At 40.5% G+C, this 18273-nt stretch overlaps 1 protein-coding gene across 5 annotated transcripts in view; it reads right to left on the minus strand.

Moving 5' to 3' along the window:
- The window catches only part of GPLD1 (glycosylphosphatidylinositol specific phospholipase D1), a 61322-nt gene that overhangs the window by 41874 nt on the left and 1175 nt on the right, over positions 1–18273 (minus strand). For 3 of the 5 annotated variants that reach the window (XR_005384402.1, XR_005384403.1, XM_038584271.1), the window contains exons 1-5: positions 17039–17171; positions 16709–16791; positions 13851–13906; positions 2596–2674; positions 373–470 (exon numbers count right to left, since the gene is read on the minus strand). Coding sequence is in view for 3 of the 5 variants with exons in the window: in XM_038584271.1 (XP_038440199.1) it covers positions 373–470; positions 2596–2674; positions 13851–13906; positions 16709–16791; positions 17039–17112 (390 nt within the window). In the remaining 2 variants the exon portion in view is untranslated. Of the gene's footprint in view, positions 1–372; positions 471–2595; positions 2675–13850; positions 13907–16708; positions 16821–17038; positions 17172–17198; positions 17513–18273 lie in introns of those variants that run through there. The other 2 variants (XM_038584272.1, XM_038584273.1) reach the window with 2 other exon arrangements.

Below are 18273 nucleotides of genomic sequence, written 5' to 3' on the forward strand. Positions count from 1 at the left end.
ACAGGGCAGTGGGGACAGTAGTGCTTGGATTATTTTATAAAAGATCCTATTACAATTTTTAATAAGTAAGATTTCCATTACTGAGACTTAACAACAACAAAAATCAGAGGCAGGGTTGTTATATTTTCTAGTTACAAAAATCACTAAAGGACTTTTTGAAAAGTTTTGCAGTGCCTTGGAAGAGCTTTCGGATTAATTACTCTTGGAGCAAAATAACCAAGTGACATACCACATTTTTCTAAGTAGTGTATGCAAGTGTTTGGCACTGAAGGTACAAGGGTGAGCAGCCCTCCCAGAGCCTGGGGTGGGGATGGGGTACACATGGAATAAATGCAGATGCAAGCAAGGAACTTGCTGGAGGGCTGTGCCTACCTTCTCCCAGGGAAAGGGATAGTTCTCTCGGATGTAATGAACACTTGCATTCAGAAAGGGGGTCCAGTGAGTGCTCTCAGACACGTCGTGGAATTGCCCTGGTGAAACAAAAGCAGGTCTCAGGTGTCTTTCTTAAAAAGCTGGAGATTCCCAATCAGATCTGCCCCCATGGCTACCTCCCACAGTCCTCCCCCTTCCCTTTGAGCCTCTTCATTTCTTCTATTGATGTTCAGAGGAATCCTCTAGAACAGAAGAGCCAGCTGGGAGAGAGAGAGAGAAAGGAGCTGGAACTGGCTCAGAGCATCTGGAATCATGGGCTGCTATGGAGGCTGAAGTATTTTCAATTTCTGTGCTAAAGGGAAGGATAAAAGGGGTAGGGGTGTGGGTGTGACGGAGGTTTGGGGGGATGTGGAGTGAGGGGGTGCAGGGGGTGGTGGTGGGTGGAGGTACAGGTGTGGGGATGTGTGTCATCTTGGTGCATCACAGTCCACCTTCCTAACAGCACAAAAGACAAAAGTAGATACTCCAAAGGCTATCAAGCATTTTAATTTACAACAGTTGTTTTAAAATGGCACAGACCCTAAGCGTCAGCTGAGAGGGTCAATGGGTACCCATCTAGCTCTTTATTCCCACAGCAGGGGTAGGAAGGACAGGACCTGGCATCTATTCTAAGCCTCCCAATGCCACACATTTGTCCTGGGGTGTCAAATGCCACAAGAGGCAACTGAAACCAAAACTCCAGAGTTCAGATCCCTCAGTTCAAATCGTTTTGCTGTCGTTAAAAACATTCTAACCAGTTTTAAATCATTGGTTTTTCTGCAAATGACTTTCAAAGACATTGTAACTAAGAAATTTGATTTGCTTTAAGTTTTCCAAGAGATAAAACTTACAATTCGTATTGTACAGAATTCAGTAAAAATCCAAAATTAAGTACAGCAGCAACTCTTTGGACAAACCTCCCCTTAACCAAATTGCCAGATTAATGCAAAGCTTTTGTTCCCCCCTGTAATCCTACTAAACGGAAACTAAAGTTAGCCCAAGCAGGGCCTGCAGGATGGTGATGGCCAGCAGGCCACTATCCCCACAGCCAAGCTGTGGCTTATAGAGGGTCAGTGGGACTGCTTCTAATCCTGGGTAGGCCAGTTATCCTTGTTCTCGTAGTTACAGATTTGATTCAGTATAAGGTAAACTGAGCAATAAGAGTATAAATACGAAGCTGCTTCTTTGGTAAATGAGTAAGAACATTTGCTTTTCTAAGATGCAGTAAAAGTACAGTAAAGGGTGAGCCCCTTAATCAAAAAAGACAGGTGCTGTGCAAGTAGATATGTGTAGGATCAAGGGAAAATTTGGGAAAACTCATGAAAATCTAATAAATCTGCATTAAATTCCTCATAATCAGTATATATTTTATAATGCTAATTGAGTTTGCTCGTGTAGCAGTCTGCACTGGTTGGGTTGGGTTTGGCCAATGGGGAGAACGTAGAGGAGACCAGAGAAAAGGGAGAGAGAGAGAAATGGGGGTACTCATTCTCCTAGATCCCCTGCTTTGGGGTTATGGGGGGGGCTGGCTGTGTCCTTGACTGAAGGTCTAGCACCCCTCAAGGTGCCTCCCCATGTAGTTCCAGTAACTCCTTCCTCCCTGCACTCTTCCCTGCAGTTTTCTCACATCTTGGCCATATCTTTATAAATGGTTGCCTTATAAAACAGCCCTCAAATTACACTTGTTGCTGTGCACCATCCATGCTTGCAAGGGCCCTGACCAATACACCCCATCAGCACAGGTTACTGATAACACTACCTTAGATCTGCAGAACATTTGACAAAATAACATGAATTAACACCAACAAAAATCCAGTAAAGCGGTAAGGCAGGCATTATTATTACATTATAGGTGTGGAAACTGACTCAGCAGGGCAAGGTCTTTTTGAAGGCCACATGCTAACAGCACAGCGGGAACAAGAACCCAGACCCTTCAATCTCTTTCAAATCTTTTCCCTCCCTCCACAAAGCGGTAAAGCAAGTAAAGACATGGAGGATCAGGAAAACAGTCACAACTTCTGTGCCTAAGTAGGTAAGGTTTGGTAAAATGAAAAACGCAGTCATGTGAACTAAGTCAGTAACCAACGACAGTGGAAAATATAATGTGTTAGATTTCTTATGTTCTGGCGGCTCCTGTTAACCAACTGAAGGCGACATCGTTTGGTCTGCAAGGCTTGCTCTTACCTCTCTCGCAGATGCTGGGGTAGAACGCATCAGGGAACACGGCTCCGGCCTGGTAGGCATCCTGGTGTTCAAGCAACAGCTGGGGAGCAGGGAAATACAGAGATAAGGGGCAAGAGGGCACAGCCCGGAACAAGCCCACCCACTGCAGGAGAGGCGATGGAAGGAAGGCATAAGTAAGTTAAATAATAAAAACTCAGGCATAACCCAAGACAACACCCTACAACAGGGAACCTCAGGTTCTGTCCTGGCAAACACCGGCTGATCAAGTAGTAACCCAGTTCACTTATTTAATGTCACCCCCTTTCGTTTCTCTGGGCACCAGTAGAACAGGATTTCCCCAAGGCTAGTTCACTGACTGGTTTGTGGTAGGATTTTCAACGATCCAGTGAGAAATCAGAGAAGCGAGAGAAATACAGACATGCACATATAACATTCACACATACACACACACAGATATGAACTACGCGGGTCCACTTACACGCAGCTTTTTTTTCACTAAATATAGTAGAAAAAAAAATATAGTAGAGTGCTAGAAATATATTTTCCTTATGCACTTTCTCACTAACACTTTCTTTAGTTTGCTTTATTAGAAGAATACAGGATATAACACATACAACATTCAAAATAAGTGTTAATTGACTTATCAGTAGGGCTTCCAGTCAACAGTAGGCTATTTGTAGGTAAGTTTGAGGGGGAATCCAGCATTAGATTTGGATTTTTGACTGCCTGGGATCAGTGCCCCCTAAACCTGGTGTTCAAGGGTGAACCTTAGATATATAAAAACTGAGATCTATATCTATATTTATATAAGTTTATAGTTCCTACCTGTACTTTAGAGTCAGATTATATCTTTTGCGCTTTTTGGGGGTTAAAAAAATCCTTTCCCTTTTAAAATTATGTAAAGAAGATGGCAAAAGAACATTATATTTCAGTGCACCTGGGTGGCTCAGTTAGTTAAGCGTCTGCCTTTGGTACAGGTCATTATTTCAGTGTCCTGGGATCGAGCCCTGCATCACATGGGGCTCATTTTCTCAGTGGGGAGTCTGCTTCTCCCTTTCTTTCCCTCTGCTCCTATCCCCAATGTCATGTTTGCACGCTCTCTCACATAAATAAAATCTTAAGAAAACAAATAACATTTTAATGTTCTTCCTCAGTTGACTGGCTTACTCCATTCCATCCTGACCCTCAAGTCTTCACAGAGTACAGAGCACCCATTTTCCTAGTAAGGAGCCTGGCTGAGGTGACAAGGTTCTGGAGCCAAGAATCAAGGTGCTGGCTTCTTCCTTTCCAGACTGTGTAGGAGGCAGCTGGCTCTGAAGCTAGCAGCTGGTGATTAGCTTGGCCTGTTTAGCTAAGTGGCTGATTAGCTAGGTAGCTGTTTGATTAGGCACAGATGGCCCTGGCAGGCCAGTTCTGTGTGTCGTCCTGCAAAGCCTTCCTGGAGCTTAGCCCAAAGACTGCTCTTCCAGTGCTCACAGTTTGTCAGCACCGATGTCCCCAATTCTGGAGGAGAACTCAGCCTAAGCTAGCCAGAGAGGTTTCCATGATCTAGAGGTGAACTATGATCGCCACAACAGGCAAAGTACAAGTTGAGCAACATAATTTTTTTTTCTTAAAGATTTGTTTATTTATTTATTTGAGAGGAAGGGCATGAGTGGAGGGGGGTTGCAGGGGGAGAGGGAGAAGCAGAGTCCTCATTGAGCAGGGAACTCTACCTGGGGATCATGGAGATCATGACTTGAGCCGAAGGCAGATGCCTAACCAACTGAGCCACGCAGGTAACCTTGACCTAAACTTTCTTTATAAGTATGTATGTATGTGTGTATGTATGTATGTATGTATGTATTCATTCATTCATTCATTCATTCATTCACTTAAAGTAATATCTGCCCTCTCCACGTGTGGCTCAAACCTACAGCCCTGAGATGAAGAACTGTACATTCTTCCAATTGAGCCAGCCAGGAACCCCCAAACTAATTTACCTGTAAGGACTTACTGATCCTCATTGCCACCACCTTGTTTGGCTCCGAGATGCATGTTTGATCAAAGCTAGCTCAGTTAGAACCTTCCCTGAGACTCCTCATCCAGAGCTATGTGGAAGACACCCTCTTCCCTTTGGGGATTTTCAGCTTGAAGGCTGAGTTCTGGATGGCCTGTGTCCTTCCCATGGAGAAAAAACACCACCTAGACTCTCTCTGCCCCTGTGCTCACTTACATGAGCCAATAAAGTCTCCTTTTTGTCTAAAGATAGCTCAAGTGGGGATCCTTGGGTGGCTCAGCGGTTTGGCACCTGCCTTTGGCCCAGGGCACGATCCTGGAGTCCCGGGATCGAGTCCTGTGTCGGGCTCCCGGCATGGAGCCTGCTTCTCCCTCCTCCTGTGTCTCTGCCTCCCTCTCTCTCTCTATCTAAATAAATAAATAAATAAATAAATAAATAAATAAATAAATAAATAAATAAATCTTAAAAAAATAAAGATAGCTCAAGTTGGACTTTTGTCACTTAAAAATAATAATTAACTTTATTGAATATTTACCTTGCCAGCCACTGTCCTGGTCACTTTATGGGATTAAGACTTATTGCATCTGCATCTCTAGCTGAGGTAGATACTGTCATTTAACATTAAAAAATAATTCTGAAGTAAATTTTGAAAAGCAAATGTGTCAGCAAAATAGGAGACTGCTGGGAGGATTAAAAGTATAGGGAGAGGATGCATCCTTCAGATACCAAAATGTATTTTTAAGCTACAACAATTAAAACAGTAAGATATTGGAATCAAAAGAGATCAGTGAAACAGAATAAAGAGCAAAGAAAGAGACTCAAGCCTACATAATCTACAACGTAGATGAATGAAGGGTGCAGTAACCAACCAGTGGTGTTGGCACAACCCTGGGGTGGGGAGGGTCCCATTCTCGCAGGGGGAGATCCTAGCGTGGCCTGCTGGACACAGACTTGAAATTAGCGTGACCAACAAGAGCTTCCCAGATCCCGAAAGCACTCTATGCCAAAGTGAATGCAAGATGAATTAAAGAGTTAAAGGCAAAACATGAAACTACAAAATTAAGACCAAACTGAAGGTAATAACTGCATCATCTCAGGGTGAGAATGATTTTTCTAAGCAAAGCATACAAGCATAAGCCATTAAAGAACAGAATGATGCACTTAACACAAAGATGGAAGCATTCTGCATGGTAAGAAAAAAAAAAAAAAAAAAAACAAGAAGCAAACTGAAGAGAAAAATAACCTTGAGAATCATCTGACACATGACAGGCTCATATCTTTAAGCGGTCATTCTTCCACATCAAGAGAAACATCCTGATGAAGAAATGGGCAAAATACATGATTCATTGTAGACATAATAGAAATCGTTGATAGACACTTATAAGTATGTTTAGTCTTGTTAATGAATTAAAATGCCAATTAAGCCTAAAACAGAATACCATTTTCCACCTACCAAATTAGCAAAACTTAAAAAATTAAAAACAGGCCCTAAAAGTGATTCTGTTTCCAAATTTAAAGATACTAATCAAGAAATTTCAACGAAATACACAAGCAACTGAGGATATTAATCCTCCATGGGCTAAAGAGGCCTTTCCTGTTTAGTTTTGTTTTTTTCCTTTGTTTCTGGGCCAAACGGACTCAGCTAGCAGTGCCAGGGCTGAAGGGTTTGCCAAATGTGGTTGGGAAACTGGTCACAAACCAGGAGACTGAGCATGAAGAATACATATTGGGAATGATGGCCAGGCTTCTCACTGTTGGAGAAAGGTATCGCAGATACGGACACAGAAAATACTACAACAAATCCTGTGGTGATGGATCTTAATCAGAGATATTCTTGGGTGAATTCATGGTTTTAAATAACGAGGTGAAAAAAAAAATAACGAGGTGGATAAAACAGACACAAAAGTCAGCTTGAAACAGAATCTGGAACAAGGTAAGCATCAAGATACATGATAATGTAAGTAGAAATCCATGAATGGTATATGGATAGAAGTAAATATATGAATGGGGAAGAAGGAAAGGCTCTATTTTACAGTAAAATGCCAAAAAATATCGAAAGAGTGATAGAATCAGGTAAACAAATTGGCAACCATCATAATAATTATTTCAGGCAAGAATTATCAATAGCTGCTAAAACCAGTGGGTAAAACCTTGATGAGAAACAGGATGTTTACATTACCTCAATTTCCCCACAAAATATTTACTTGCTAATTAAAAAGTAGAAAATACTTATTAACTTTCCAGTGTGAAAATGTGAAGATGCCATCTCAACCAAGTGATAAAAATTAATATCACTAGGACTTCTGCTTCCAGGAAGATGGAATAAATGTATTTATTCCTCTTGCTAAGCACAACCAATAGCCCTGGACGTTGTACACAATGTGAGCATAAAAAAAGCCTCTGAAAGGTGGAGGTAAGCATACAGGTGGCTGGGGAACTCAAGCCCTGAAGACAACACTGGTGAGTTCTCTGCATTTTCTCTTTGCTTCATAGTTCCCACACTGAATACCAGAAGAGACTGCTGCCTAGAAACTCTAATGGGCATAGACCAAACACACAAACAAAAGCCACAACAAAAGCCTGCTTTCTCTAACCGTAAGACCAGGAAATGGGTGGCCTAGCAAGACAGAAAATGTTTAGACGATAGCCTTTCTACTCCGGCCACACATCACAGAAAAAACTGTGGCCCATCCTCACCAGGACTTTCATCTTGGCCATCCTGTCTCCTATCCCTGCTCCTCAGTGTCAGTGGAGAACATGGGAGAGCCTGGACATCCAGTCCCAACTGGCAGTAACATGGCACCTCTCCCCATCCTTACTAGATGGGATCAGAACACCACAATGAGACACCCTATCCCCCAGCATCTGTAGAGGCCACAGTGAGAAGCAAGAATTAGGCGCTTTTACCCCCCACCTCCCCAGCCAGAGAGGCATCAGTGGAGGCTCAGGGAGATCCTTGACTTCTACCCAAGTTGGCCATTAGGAGAGTTAGGAGGTGGGTGTCCCTCCATCTCATTTCCCTCCTAAAGTAGTGTCAGGAGAGGTCAGCTAAAATAAAAGGTTTCAGTAAGATCCAAAGTCTCAGAATCTAATACCTAAAATGTTCAATTTTCAATCCAAGATCACTCATCACAACAAGAACCAAGACTCTTAAAAGGAATAAAAAGAGATAACCAATAGAGGCCAACCCTGAAATGGTAGAAATCTTAGAATTATCTGTCAAATATTTTAAAGCACTCATCAGGGATGCCTGGGTGGCTCAGTGGTTAAGTGTCTGCCTTCGGCTCAGGGCATGATCCTGGAGTCCCGGGATCGAGTCCCACACTGGGCTCCCCACATGGAGCCTGCTTCTCCCTCTGCCTATGTCTCTGCCTCTCTCTCTGTGCCTCTCATGAATAAATAAATAAAATCTTTAAAAAAAATAAAGCACCTATCAGAAAAATGCTTTAATTACATACTTGAAACAACCTCCTCACCAAAATAGTTGCAGGAAGGGAATATATAGAGAACCACCCAATGGAAATCTTAGAAATGAAAAATGTAATCACTGAAATGAAAGGTAACATCACCAGAAATAGTACGCTTGACGTTGTGAGCCTTCTGGTGTGATTCCATGAGAATATAGCATTGTTTCCATATTCTAGGATATTTCTGTCAAAAGATAACCTGCAAGAGGCACCTGGGTGGTTCAGTCAATTAAGCATCTGCCTTTGGCTCAGGTTAGGACCCTGGGGTCCTGGGATTGTGTCCTGCATTGGGCTCCCTGCTCAGCTGCGGAGTCTGCTTCACCTCTGCCTCTGCCTGCCACTCCCCCTGTTTATGCTCTGTCACTTGCTCTCTTTTTCAAGTAAATTTTAAAAATCTTAAAAAAAAAAGAAGATAAACTGCAAGGGGATCCCTCATGAGAAAGTAGCAGACAAAACCAAACTAAGGTACATTCTAGAGTTATTGGACTGTGCCCTTTTCAAAATATCAAGGTCATTCAAGACAAGGTAGGCCTGAGAAACTGTTCTAGGTCACATGATTCTGGATTGGTTCTGGAACCATAAAGAAGATGATTGAGACAACTGGGAAGATTTAAATGAAGCCTGATGATTGGGTGAAAGTGTTACTCAGTGTTGATTTTCTGGCTGTGATTATTGTGCTGTGGTTCTAGAGGACTGTCCTTGTTTTTAGGAAATACACCATGATATGCTAAAGGATAATGGGCATCAAGCCAGTAATTCACTCTAGAATGGGTCAGGGAAAAAGAAATCAGCATCTAAAAATAATGTGGAATTGTATAAAATCTCTGGACATGAGAGACGCCATGTTCCTTTCCAACTACTGAACTCCTGAACTGGGCCAGAGGCAACAACTGTGTGATAAGCAGTTGCTCATCACATTTCAACAGAGCAACTGGTGTTCCAATCAGATGAGGACAGCAAAGTCAATAAATACATAGCAGGGACTTTGACAGCACCAGTAATCAATAAGATAGTTGTCACATGTGATTTGACTAGTCACCACTAACTTAGAGTTTTTTCCTACTTTGCTTTATGTAAATCCTATAATTACCTCTTCCTTCTTTCTCATAAAACCCCCTTGCTTTCCCTACAAGAGTAAGATACTGTTCTGGTTACTTCAGAATCTGTGCTCCCCTGAATTGCAATTCTGAGACCCCGAACAAAGACCCTTTGTCCTTTTTCAGTTCTAACTCCTTTCTTTGGTTGCCAACAGAGAGGATAAAAGGGCAAATATGTCAACAATTGAGGATATACAGGAATATGGTAAAGAGCATATAGGGATTGCCTAATTATCCAGCTTTTCTATTGGTTTTTAATTACTTCCAAGTAAAAAGTTAAAATATAGAATTGGTTGAATAAATTATGGTATGTCATGGATAATAGAAAAATATGTAATTGTCCTAAACAATTCTGAAAATCTCCCTTGACATGGAAAGACATCACCAATATATTAAATGAAAAATAGTAAGTTGCAGGGCACCTGGGTGGCTCAGTGGTTGAGCGTCTGCCTTCGGCTCAGGTTGTGATCCAGGGGCCCTGGGATGTAGTCCCACATTGGGCTCCCCACAGGGAGCCTGCTTCCCCTTCTGCCTATGTCTCTGCCTCTCTCTGTGTGTCTCTCATGAAGAAATAAATAAAATCTTTTTTAAAAATAGCAAGTTGCATAGTATGTAGAGTGTAATTTGGGGGAGGTAGAAAATGCTAATAAGATAATGTCTAAAATGATATAAAGCCAGGTGTTAACACTCGTTGTCTCGTTTGTTTTTTTTTTTTTTTTATGATGAATTCTATTAGTTCTCTAACCAGAAAAGAAGAAATTTTTTCTGTGGGCAGGCAGGAGGAAGCAGGGCAGACAGGACAGCAACCAGGCAAATAACTACCATTACTATGATTTCATGGTTAAAATACCACATTCTGTTTATTTTTATAGAAAGCAAATATATATAATACAATGAGTCCAGTCATGACAGTAGGAAACTAGAAATCAATTATAAGAAAAAAACTAGGGGAAAAAACCACAAGAACACTAAACAACATGCTAGCAAACAATGGATAGGTCAATGAAGACATCAAAGGGGAAATTTAAAAATATATGGAGACAAACAAAAATGGAAACATAATCAATGAAAATCTTTGTGGGGGTGCCTGGCTGGCTTGGTTGGTAGACCATGTGATGCTTAGATCTCAGGGCCATGAGTTTAAGCCCCATGTTGGGCATGGAGCCTACTTAAGAAAGAAAATATCTTTGGGACACAGCAAAAACTGTTCTAGAAGGGAAGTTTATAACAATACAGGCTACTATAAGAAACAAGAAAAATCTCAAGCAATCAACTCTTAAACCTAAACGAGCTAGAAAGAAAACAAAGCCCCAAGTTAGTAGAAGGAAGGAGATAAAAAAAGATTCGAGTGGAAATAAATGGGGGGAAAACAGATCAATGAAATAAAGAGCTAGTTCTTTGAAAAGATAAAAAGAAAACCTTTAGGCAGACTCGTCAAGAAAGAGCAAGTACTCAAGTAAAATCAGAAATGAAGAAAAAATAACAACCAACAGCACAATGCAAAGAATTATGAAAGGATACTCTGAAAAATTATATAACAAATTGGAGAACTTAGAAGAAACACACAACCTGCCAAAACTGAATGAATAAGAAATAGAAAATTTGTTATTAGTAATAAAATTGAACCTGTAATCAAAAAACTCCCAAACAAAAGTCCAGGACTAGAAGGCATCACTGGTGAACTCTACCAAACATTTAAAGAAGAGTTAGTACCTATTCTCAAACTATTTCAAAAAATAGAAGAGGAAGGAAAACTTCCAAATCCATTCTACAAGGCCAGATTTACCCAGATTCCAAAGCCAGACAAAAACACCACTGAAAAAGAGGCCAATATCCCTGATGAACACAGATGCAAAATCCTCAATGCATTACCAAACCAAATCCAACAGTAAGTTAAAAGGACTATTCACCATGATCAAGTGGGATTTATTCCTGGGATGCAAGACTGGTTCAATACTCTCAAATCAATGTGATATATTACATTAATAAGAAGGATAAAAACCATATCATCTCGAGAGATCCAGAAAAAGGATTTGACAAAATATAACATTTATGATAAAAACTCAACAAAGTGGATTTTGAGGAGCATACCTCAACATGATAAAGGCCTTCTTTGAAAAAAAAAAAAAAAAAAAAAAACCACAGCCAACATCATACTCAATGGGGAAAAACTGAGGGCTTTTCCCCTAACATCAGGAATAAGATAAGAATGTCCATTCTCACCACTTTTATTCAACAGAGAATTGGAAGTCCTAGCTGCAGCTATCAGACAAGAAATAAAAGCATCCAAAATGACAAGAAGTAAACCTGTCACTATCTGTAGATGACATGATAGTATACATAGAAAACCCCAAAGACTACTAAAAAACAAACACACACACACACACACACACACACACACACACACACAAACTATCAGGATAAAGGAATTCAGTAAAGTCGCAGGATACAAAATTAATATGCAGAAATCTGTGGTGTTTCTATATGCTAATAATTAAGTAGCACAAAGAAAAATTAAGAAAACAATCTCATTTATAATTATACCAAAAAAGAATAAAATATCTAGGAATAAATTTAACCAAGGAAGTGAAAGACCTATACTATAAAAACTATAAGACAGTGATGAAAGAAGTTGAAGACACAAACAAATGGAAAGATATTCCATGCTCATGGACGGAAGGATTAATATTGTTAAAATGGCCATATTACCCAAAGCAATCTACAGATTAAATGCAGTCCCTATCAAAATACCAATGGCGGGATGCCTGGGTGGCTCAGCTGTTGAGCATCTGCCTTTGGCTCAGGGTGTGATCTGGGTCCATGGATCGAGTCCTGCATCAGGCTCCCTTGCGAGGAGCCTGCTTCTCCCTCTGTCTATGTCTCTACCTCTCTCTGTGTCTCTCATGAATAAATAAAATCTTTTTAAAAAATGCCAATGGCATTTTTCACATAACTAAACAATCCTAAAGTTTATATAGAACTACAAAAGACCCCAAATAGCCAAAGAAATCTTGAGAAAGAAGAACTGGAGGTATCACTATCCCAGATTTCAAGAAATACAATGAAGCTATAGTAATTAAAATGTATGGTACCTTATTTATATGGTCAAGTAATGTATGACAAAAGAGTCATAACATACAATGAGAAAAACAAGTGTCTTCAACAAATTATGTTGGGAAAACTGGACAGCAACATGTGGAAGAATGAGACTGGGCCACTTTCTTACACCATACACAAAAATAAAGACCTAAATGTGAGACCAGAAACCATAAAAATTCTAGAAGAAAAGATAGGTAGTCATCTCTTGGACATTGGCCTTCACAACATATTTACAGACAGGTCTCCTGAGGCAAAGGAAAAAAAGAAAAATAAACTACTGGGACTGCACCAAAATAAAACAATTTTGCACAGGAAAAAAAGACAAGAAACAAACAAAAGAACTCAACAAAACAACAGTGACTTACTGAATGGAATAAGATATTTTCAAATGATACACCCAAATAAAAGTTTAATATATCCAAACTATATAAAGAACTTCCACAACTGAACACACACACACACACACACACACACAAATAAATAAATAAATAACCCTGAATAATTCCCTTAAGAAATAGGCAGAGGACTTGAATAGACATTTTCCCAAAGAAAATAGATGACTAGTACACATATGAAAAAACGCTCAACATCGCTAATCATTGGGGAAATGCAAATCAAAACCACAATGAGATTATCACCTTACACCTGTCAAATAGCTAGTATCAAAAACACAAGATATAAGTATTGGTGAGGATGTATACAGAAAAAGGAACGCTCTTGCCTCATGGGTGGGAATGTAAATTGCTACAGCCACTGTGGAAAACAGCATGGAGGCTCTTCAAAAATTATAAATAGAAATACCACATGATCCAGTAATTCCACTGCTGGGTATTTATCCAAGAAAGCAAAAACACTAATTAAAAAAGATCTATGCACCCTATCTTTATTGCAGCATTATTTACAACAGCCAAACTATAGAAGTAGCCCTGGTGTCCATAGGTGAGGAATGAATAAAGGAGATGTGATTATACACACAGAGGAATATTACTCAGGCATAAAAAAGAATAAAATCTTGCCATTTGTGACAAGTGGATGGACCTAGAAGTATTATGATAAATGAGTCAAGTCAGAGAAAGACAAATAGCACAGGATTTCACTTATATGTGGAATCTTAGAAATAAATGAACAATAGATTCCTAAATACAGACAAGAAACTGGTGGTTTCCAAAGGGAAGGTAGGGGTGGAGGATATATTTGTTCAAGTATTTTAGATATAACATACATATATGTTTAAGTAGTTCAAGTACATCATATCTATAATATTTTATATATATTCAAATATTTTTATATATATTCAAGTAGTTCAAGTAGTATATTTTATGTATAAAACATAGCATATATTATATTACATAATGTATGTATATTATAACATACAATATATATTATAAAATATATAATATGTATATGTATTATATATATATATAATGTTGAAGAGGGGACATATACTTTTATAACCCCAAATATTAATGTTTTATGAAGACAAAAATGACTCTTAAAGTTATTGCCTAAATATCTGTTAGAACCTTTATTTTGGCAACTACAGAAGAGAGTTAAGGAATACACAAGGAATAAGAGAAAAATTAAACTTTATACCTTCTTGTAGTTAACACTCCCATCCTGAAGGTGGAGAAACTCGAGAGCTCTGTGTCCTGAGAGAGATATATAAATCAATTAAATTTAACTGGAACTGAAAACAGAACTTATTCAAAATATTTTAAAAGGAAAATGAGGGCACCTGGGTGGTGCAGTCAGTTGGGCATTCAACTCTTGGTTTCAGCTCAGGTCATGATCTCAGAGTCCTGGAATTGAGTCCTGCCTCGGGCTTCCTGATCAGAGTGGAGTCTGCCTAGGATTCTCTCCCCCTCTCCCTCTGCCCCTCCTCTCTCTCTCTCTCAGATAAATAAATCTTTTTTAAAAATAAAATAAGGGATGCCTAGGCAGCTCAGTGGGTTAAGCATCTGCCTTGGGCTCAGGTCATGATCTCAGGGTCCTGGGATCGGATCAAGTCCTGCATCTGGCTCCCTGCTCAGCAGAGAGTCTGCCTCTCCCTCCCCTGTTCCTGCTTGCTTGCTCTAATAAATAAATAAAAATATTTTTTAAAATTGAATTAAAAAATAAAATAAAAGGAAAATGTAATTTGTCATTGTGACTGTCAAGGAAGTGGGAAATGAAAATTAAGTGTATAATCACTAGTAATTAACTACTAGTAATCCACTAGTAATTTTCATTAGACATAATAAGATAAGATTCATACAATATTTAGATTGCTAAAATACAAATCAAATTTGCATGGTGATTTGAAGTTTCTGCTTAGCTGGCCCCATGGCCCTACTAAGCTAGATCTCACTTCCCCTCTAAGTGAAATCAAGTAAATAATTCCCACCTTACAGGTTTGTCGAAAGAGTCACACAAAATAAATGTTATGTGATAAGCGCAGTGGCTGATACACAGTAGTAGCTCAGTAAACAGGTGTCATCATCTTATTTTGCCTCAACAACTGACAGAGATAAATGAACCTAAGCAGGAAATATGATACACAGCCAAAACTATGGACTGAATCAATTACTCTCGAATGTTTTTCACCAGCTGAGCCACATTACATGGACAAAAAAAAAAAAAAAAAAAAAATTCCCAAGTCACCTGCTCCACCCACAGGCCGACACACAGACACACACATCCACACCCTGAATCTTCCTAGAATCTGTAAGGCGAACATGCCTTGTGAAGTCACATTCAAAGATGATACCTTACTTCTATTGTGAATCACATCCAATTTTGTAATTCATACAAAAATATAGCCACAACATAAGCATAATTCTCTAAGATACAAATTCGCAACCCATGCCAATAACCTGTGATTTACAGCTCAAACCACTGAACAAGGCCAATTCTAATTAACTCACACAAATGTCAGCCTTCCACACGGGCTTTACATAGAAGTGAAAACATGGACCAAAATATTTATAAAATCCTCTAAATAATTAAATGTTGGAGTTTTGTCTTTTACATAAAACTCCTCAAAATCTGTCCAAGTTAGGAGTGATCTTCAATTATGTTCATGGAAATAAAGTTTTATATTATTTCACTCAATATAAGTTTAGGGTATATTAATCTATCAGGATCTTTGGCACCTACTGAATAAAGGTACGCAGTTATCTGATTTTATTGAAATTTCATATTTCATCTGTGTTTAAACTCTAAGGATTTAAACTATTCCATTTATACTTATTCTTGAATATTTCTGTTTACTTATTCTTTTTCATCCCACTTATAGTTTTAGCAATTTCAATTTCAAAGAACTTACACTTGGAGAATATTCTCAAATTCACTGAGAAGTTCGGCCTCCTTATTTCACAGAAGAGGAACACAGAGAAAAATGAACCGCTCTGAGTCACATCCTTAGTTTACAGCAGAGCTGATATCAGAACCTCAGTCTAATGCTCTTTTCTATTATTTCCTGACTCCCTGTTAGCAATAAATGTGCTTGGAAAGAACACTGGACCGGCTGTCAGGACATGCAATCCTAGGCCAGCACACTAATGAGCTCACTGTGAGATGCTCCAGGTGAATTCCTGTACGTGAAATATAGGGTCGGGGCTCAGGGACTTCTTGTGCCCTTTCAGAAGGCAAAATTCTGGGATCATAGGTTCTCATTCACCAGCACTCAATGCCTTGGTCTATCTTGCACTGATAAGTTTTCACACTTTATTTGTCATCTTGTTTTGATTTGTACCTTCAGGCTAGTGGCCTAACTATAAAATATTCTTATTGTTTCTATCTGAAAGAAAACCCAGATATCAAGTATGTTTTCAAATCAATCAATCAATTGATTGATTTCAATCAATCCAAAAATTGTTACAGAATATAATCCTATCTGAGTACATTCCAAATTGGTTTACATTTTCCATCAGTTAAAGAAATATTACAAATATACCTCATGCAAGAACCAAGCCTACCATGTACCTGTACCTGATACTCTGCTATTACCCCCAAGCTCATGGATACCGGCTCCCCGTAGCCTGTCCTCCCCAGCTCCTGTCATCATCCTGGGCTCCTCCCTGAAGCCAGCCACTTGACTCAGGGGACCCACTCCCGTGACCATGAGTGGCCCTGTACAACATATTTGGAAATATAAACCAACAAAAACACATTCCTCGCCCCTACCAAGTTCCACCCATCCTTCCTCCTCTTCCATTCTATCAATTCTGTTTCCTGGCAACCGCTAGGTTATCCAGCTCCTCACTGTTTGCCCTCATCAAGCTCGCATCCCTCCCTCGCCTCCTGCCTATCCCTCTACTGACTGGAGGAACCCACCTGACTCTCCACTGCCTGGCTGCTCGCTGCCGTCAGGGGACTTGTCGTCTGTACTTGGGCCCGACTTCACATCTCTTCCTTAACGCCTTTCGGCGGACTCGGTATCCTTACTACCACGGCAAGGTGCAGGCACTTACCTATCTCTATGTGCGTGGAGATGCCGCATGGTGATCCTCCCGGGCAGAGGGAGCCCAGCGTGATCAGCAGGCCAGGCCAGAACCTGCAAACGGACATGCCTTGTTACTCGCTGCTCCTCAGAGACATGAAGCGCTCAGAACTGTGGCAGCAGGCCTGCCACCCAGGCCCAGACCCACTGCTTTCCCTCTAAGCAGATCACTGACATGGGAAACCAAGCCTCATTTCAAAATAATAACACTTCCCAGTAAGCTGTTTAACTACTGTTTAACTTCACCAGAACAGCAAACAAACCCCTGGGAGAGAGGGAGAAAAAAATAAAAGCCATCAACCAAAATCTGAATGCCTTGAGGTAGAAGCATTGCCACTTTCTGATGCAGGTGTCCTCCAGATTTCTTTTTAACATGAAATTTGTATGGTGACACTAGCAAAGCTGTCTCCAAATATTCTTTGGTTTCTTTAAAAAAGACAGAGAGAGAGAGAGAGACTCACCTGTCTATATTGAGAGTCAACATGCTGAACCACCTCAGCTCACAGGGGCTGATCTCCTGGGCATCCTTTGCACATTATGTATCAGGGTGCCCTGTGTCCTTGGCCTCCAAAGCCACAAGTGCTGGGAAAGCTTTTATGACGATCAGCTGGCATCGACTTCTCTTTCAGTATTTGGCAACAGATACTGACACTTGCATGGGATTACACAAGAGCAACCACTCCTGGCCGCTCTGCTTCTGGCTGTTCTTACGGGGCTTATCTCGAGCCTGTTGCATGGTCAGATTCCTGCACCGCAAGCAAAGATGCCGATTCCACTGGGGGCGGGAGACATGGAACAGATTTAAGACCAAGAAACAAGGATTCAGAAAATGCTAGGTTCAGAATACACCTGTCAAGAAATATCTAGTCTATTGCACTTAATCCGTGGGAAAAATTCGGTGAAGCTCTTCATGGAAATGGTAGTGATTATAATGTAGAAATTATTATTATACATGAAAAGCAAGAAAGGAGATCCTGAAAGAGTGGGAGGAAACCGTACTCACGCTCAGGTGAGCAAATGGAAGAGATTAGAAGATGGGAAGATTAGGTGTCTGCCAAGTTTCCTCTGTAACCTTAGTTTAGCCACCTGCAAGCCTCAAGGAAAAGGATCCGACAGCTCTCCCCCAGCCCTGAGGGCATTGGGCCCAGCTCTCCTGGCTGCTTTTAGGCCAGAGGCCATGAACTAATGTGCTTTGTCTGGCTAACTGGGTGTTTTGTAAACATAGTTCTGATCTCCTCCTTACTGCAAGTGGGGGAGCAGATGGAGAATGGTGGGAGTAGAGGCGGAAGTGCCCAGACAAGGCCAGGTGAAGAAAAAAGGTCCCAGGCACCGATAGTCTTGTCCTCATAGGCTCTGGTGAGCGATCGCACCCAGCCAGGCTCCTGGGAGCCATGGGGCAGCCTAGGAGCAAGACAGGAATCAGGGGGGATTGTCTCATTCTGAAAGGGGTCTTGCAGGGGCACAAGACAGACAGAAGGGGAGGCCAACATCATGAATTTCCTAGGCCTTAGGCACTTTTGCTTTTGTTAGGTCCCC

Source organism: Canis lupus, chromosome 35 (assembly GCF_011100685.1).
Source record: "Canis lupus familiaris isolate Mischka breed German Shepherd chromosome 35, alternate assembly UU_Cfam_GSD_1.0, whole genome shotgun sequence".
Taxonomy (NCBI): Eukaryota; Metazoa; Chordata; class Mammalia; order Carnivora; family Canidae; genus Canis; species Canis lupus.